This window comes from Cebus imitator, unplaced genomic scaffold (genome assembly GCF_001604975.1).
Source record: "Cebus imitator isolate Cc_AM_T3 unplaced genomic scaffold, Cebus_imitator-1.0 Scaffold252, whole genome shotgun sequence".
Classification (NCBI taxonomy): domain Eukaryota; kingdom Metazoa; phylum Chordata; class Mammalia; order Primates; family Cebidae; genus Cebus; species Cebus imitator.
The window spans coordinates 615,054-620,053 of NW_016107567.1; the positions used below are offsets into that span (position 1 = coordinate 615,054).

At 54.8% G+C, this 5,000-nt stretch overlaps 1 protein-coding gene across 1 annotated transcript; it reads left to right on the forward strand.

The window, feature by feature from the left end:
• The first annotated feature begins 357 nt into the window (after window positions 1-357).
• On the forward strand, window positions 358-4,689 carry POU4F1 (POU class 4 homeobox 1). The gene is made up of 2 exons (XM_017498803.2): window positions 358-716; window positions 1,368-4,689. Exons 1-2 carry the CDS (start codon window positions 594-596, stop codon window positions 2,457-2,459), a joined length of 1,215 nt encoding a protein of 404 aa, XP_017354292.1. The 5' UTR covers window positions 358-593; the 3' UTR covers window positions 2,460-4,689.
• The last annotated feature ends 311 nt before the right edge of the window (window positions 4,690-5,000 follow it).

The window sequence follows — 5,000 nt, forward strand, 5'->3', positions numbered from 1 at the left end:
TCTTTTTCTAAAAGGTGCCCACCCTTAGACAATAGCTGGCCCTTCTGATCTTGCCAGACCGTGGTGGGAAAGGTGAGGCGCGCAGTGCGCATGTCCGAGCAGCTACAGGTGCATCACCTGCGCTGTCCTTGCTGGTGGTCACTATAAGAGCAGCTCCCACGCGCCGGTCGCGGCCGGACGAGCGCGCGCGCGCGCAGACGCACGGCGCCGCGGAAAGGGAGAGCGCGCGCCAGACAGACGGAGACAGCTGATGCCTGTCAGCGCGGCGGGGCCGCGAGCTCTCGCGAGAGCTCCCTGGGACGGCCGCGAGAAGTGGGGCTCAGGTGTAAGAGGAGTGCATCCCGTCGGCGCGCGGGGCTAGAGCTCTCGGAGAAGCGGGACTGCGAGGCCGGCGCGCGGCGCTCTGCGCGGTCAGAGGGAGCGCCCGGCGGCAGCAGGAACAGCAGCAGCAGCAGCAGCAGCCCGCGGCGAGGCCGCCGCCAGCCGCCGCGACCGCCGCGGCTGCAGCCTCCGAAGGGAGGCCGGGGGAGCCGGCGTGCGCACTTTCCCGCGGACTTTCGAGTGTTTGTGGATATACATGCCAAGCCGCCACGATGATGTCCATGAACAGCAAGCAGCCTCACTTTGCCATGCATCCCACCCTCCCTGAGCACAAGTACCCGTCGCTGCACTCCAGCTCCGAGGCCATCCGGCGGGCCTGCCTGCCCACGCCGCCGGTAAGCGCCCCACGCCGCGGCCCCCGCCCGCGAGCCCGCCCCTCCCCGTCTCCGAGACGCTGCATGTCGGGGGCTGGTGTGTGCGGGTCCCGGCGCGGGGAACTGCGGGCAGGGGGTGTAGAGCAGTCCCGCGGCGAGGCACGTTTTGTCCGGCGGCGCTTACTGTCGCGTTCCTGTCAGCCTCTGCCTCCGCGTCGGGCGCCTGCGATCCGAGTGGGGAGCGCTGGGGCCAGGACTCTCGACTTCCCTCCACTTTCTCTGTTAATTTCACGCCTCGGAAAGGCGGTCTCTGTGCGTGTTCGGGTGTGTGACACGGGTCCCCAGCTGCGAGTTACATTTCCATTTCTTCTTCTTTTTCCCCACCTTTTTCGTCTCCCACGCCCGTTCCCGGAATGTGTTCCCCTGTCCCCCTTTCTCCGTACTCTGTCCCCTCTCCATTCTCCTGTCCCTTCTCTTCTGTCCCCTGCCTGGTCGCCACGGTGCCCCCCCTCCATCTTTCCCGTTCGCCACTGCCCCCAACCCCGTCGTTATTTTGGTTGCTTTGTGTTTGCCCTTCGCATGTTGTGCTTTTCCGGCTTGTGTGTCTTGTGTTGCTTTGTTTTGGTCTTTTGGTTTTGTGGTTTTTTTTGGTTTGGTTTGTGTCGCCTGCAGCTGCAGAGCAACCTCTTCGCCAGCCTGGACGAGACGCTGCTGGCGCGGGCCGAGGCGCTGGCGGCCGTGGACATCGCCGTGTCCCAGGGCAAGAGCCATCCTTTCAAGCCGGACGCCACGTACCACACGATGAACAGCGTGCCGTGCACGTCCACGTCCACCGTGCCGCTGGCGCACCACCACCACCACCACCACCACCACCAGGCGCTCGAGCCTGGCGACCTGCTGGACCACATCTCCTCGCCATCGCTGGCGCTCATGGCCGGCGCGGGCAGCGCGGGCGCGGCGGGCGGCAGCGGCGGCGCCCACGACGGCCCGGGGGGCGGTGGCGGCGGCGGCGGCCCGGGGGGCGGCGGCGGTGGCCCTGGCGGCGGGCTCCTGGGCGGCTCGGCACACCCGCACCCGCACATGCATGGCCTGGGCCACCTGTCGCACCCCGCGGCGGCGGCCGCCATGAACATGCCGTCCGGGCTGCCACATCCCGGGCTGGTGGCAGCGGCTGCGCACCACGGGGCGGCGGCGGCGGCAGCGGCGGCGGCGGCCGGGCAGGTGGCGGCGGCGTCAGCGGCGGCGGCTGTGGTGGGCGCGGCGGGCCTGGCGTCCATCTGCGACTCGGACACGGACCCGCGCGAGCTCGAGGCGTTCGCGGAGCGCTTCAAGCAGCGGCGCATCAAGCTGGGTGTGACGCAGGCCGACGTGGGCTCGGCGCTGGCCAACCTCAAGATCCCGGGCGTGGGCTCGCTCAGCCAGAGCACCATCTGCAGGTTCGAGTCGCTCACGCTCTCGCACAACAACATGATCGCACTCAAGCCCATCCTGCAGGCGTGGCTCGAGGAGGCCGAGGGCGCGCAGCGCGAGAAAATGAACAAGCCCGAGCTCTTCAACGGCGGCGAGAAGAAGCGCAAGCGGACTTCCATCGCGGCGCCCGAGAAGCGCTCCCTCGAGGCCTACTTCGCAGTGCAGCCGCGGCCCTCGTCCGAGAAGATCGCCGCCATCGCTGAGAAACTGGACCTCAAAAAGAACGTGGTGCGGGTGTGGTTTTGCAACCAGAGACAGAAGCAGAAGCGGATGAAATTCTCTGCCACTTACTGAGGGGGCTGGGAGGTGTCGGGCGGAGCAGAGTGGGGAGCCCAGGAGGCATTTTTGGGGGGCTTTCCTCTGCCTGCTTCCCCTCAGATTTGTGTCCGTTATCCTGCCTGGGTTTGGGGAGTCCCCCCTTTCGCTCTTTCCTCTGCCCCCTCTCTGCTTTCCCTGCCCGTGGGGTCCCCCAGCCTTAAGGACTGGGGTGCTGGGTGTGGGGAATGGAATAGAGGGTGTGGGAGAAGGGGGGAGTATTAGGGAGAGTGGGGAGTGGGGGGAAGGAAAGCGGAGACCCAAGCAGGGTTTTTAAGGAGCAGGATGGTTCTGGGGTTTGGGTGGGGGGAGATGCGGGAAGGGTAGGAAAATGGACTGTTTTTGACCAGAGACACTTACCTAAATCTCCTGGGGACCAAGGAACTATGTACAAAAACAAACCTACCAACCACTAAAAACTAGACAAATAAAGGCAAACTAAAACAAAACAGAACAAAAGCAAAGGAAAGTGCTTTAGAAATTTAACTCCGGGGAGCCATATTGTGCAGCTTCATTTTCCCCCATGGAAGAGAAAAAAGAGCACCACCATTACCACCTCCCCAACCCTACACACAAGAACTGAGTCAAAAAACGAAAACCAAACGAACCGGAAGTTGAAATTCCGGGTAGCAAAGCCAGTTCTCTCTGCGTGTTTAATTTTTCCTCTAAATCTCACCTCCACCCTATCCATATCCTCTGTTTCCTTCGTTCCAATGAGATGCCAGTGGCTGCTCTCCAACGCGGGGATGTGAGTGGAAGCACAGCTGAAAAGAGGGTGTCGGGGGAGGCTGGCTGCTTGCTTAGGTGGAATCTAAGTTTTCCCATGGTCCTGCCTATACTCTGGTGGCCTGGTCCTAGTGGGGTGGAGGTCTTTGGAGAGAGGGGCATAGTCTTTGAGCTAACTAAAAAGCAGAATTCCCGGGCTTCAAAATATCTTATTCTAGGAAAATGAAACAATTTTAACAAGAGTTTGGTTTTTTTTTCCCTCTTATGTCGAAGATTTAATTTTAGACAATTTCAAAATAAGTTTTTTCCCACGCATAGAACTTTAACTTGCCTTTTCATTTTTTTTTTTTTTAAGAGAGGTTTAAACTTTTTTTCCCCCTGTGGATTCAAATAGACTGATGGGGTGAAAGTTATTAGGAGAGATGCTTTCTCCTGTTTTCTCCACTGAACAAGACTTCATCTTGTTCTAGGTCCCCTTTCTTCCTCTCTTGGAGAACATGAAATTAATGAAATGTTGAGAAGTTCCTGCTTTCTGTTGGGGCAGGGCTTGGCTGTGAGAAAATCACCCTAATCCCAGAAAAGAAGAAGAGAGATTTGAAGTGCCCTCACCTCCATTTGTTTCAAAGAGCTCTCTGCATGTTGGGGGAAAACAGAACAACTGTGTTTTCTTTTAATTGTTTTTATTATTCAGGAGTCATTTATTACTGGGGATAAATGTTGGGTAGCAAGAACTTTAATTTGCACTGTCAGTCTCCCGAATAGAAAATCATGTATAGTGTTTCATAGTAATAATCAGGTACCTTACAAGCTGCTGTTGGATTTTAAAAAATAAGATTCTTGAGGTGGTTAGGTAAAATGCCTGCTTTGTGTACAAGATACTCTTTGGATCTCTTGTGGAGATGGTTTGTTACTATCCTTTAATCATAACTAAAACACTGAAAACAGAACAAATGAGAAAAGAAAAAAACCTGCCGAGACTGAAATCATGCATGATCTGAAAGGCGTGGAAAGAAATACAATTAGGTCTCACTCTGGTTAGGCATTATTTATTTAATTACGTTGTATATCATTGTTTGCAGGGCAAACATTCTATGCATTTGAAACTGAGCACTAAACTGGGCTAGCTTTCTGGTAGACCGTTTTGTGGATAGTGCGATTTCACAGTCTACTGCGTGTTTCCACTGAAAACACATTTTTGTCATATTCTTGTATTCAAAGGAAAAGGAAAAAAGGAAGATTATTGTAAATATTTTATTTAATGCACACACTCACACAGTGGTTACAAACTGCCAGTGTTCATCCTAAAATGTCTCACAGATTGATCTACCTGTCCATGTATGTCTGCTGAGCTTTCTCCTTAATTATGTCTTTTCTCTTTCACCTTTCCCCTCCCGTACTTCTATCAGAACAAATTCTGTGCGCCAAAATACAACAGGGGGATGTGTCCCGGTACACTTACAAATAAAACCTAACTGAAAGAAGAGCAATTTTATGATTTGGGTGCATTTTTGTGTTTACACTGGGCCAGGTCCTGGTAGAGCCTTTCAACAAATGAGACAATATAGCCAAAAAACCCCAACCAAACAAAAAAGAAAACACAAATGGGGGAGGAGAGGGTGTTGAAGGGGAGTGAAAAGAGGGGAAAGATTGAGAATGATGTATTTTTTTGCTGATTCAGAATTCACTTTCAGATAACTCATGAAAAGTGGTGCTCTGAATAAAATGAATTCTATATTAGTCGCCTGTGTTTATAATTTTTTTTTTAACTGCAGAAACTCGTAAAACCACAGCACT

Bases quoted from the DNA above. Each gene is read 5' to 3' on its own strand.
- POU4F1 (XM_017498803.2), top strand. From the start codon at position 594: ATGATGTCCATGAACAGCAAGCAGCCTCACTTTGCCATGCATCCCACC. The intron at 717-1,367 runs GTAAGCGCCCCA...TGTCGCCTGCAG, and splicing joins CCTGCCTGCCCACGCCGCCG to CTGCAGAGCAACCTCTTCGC.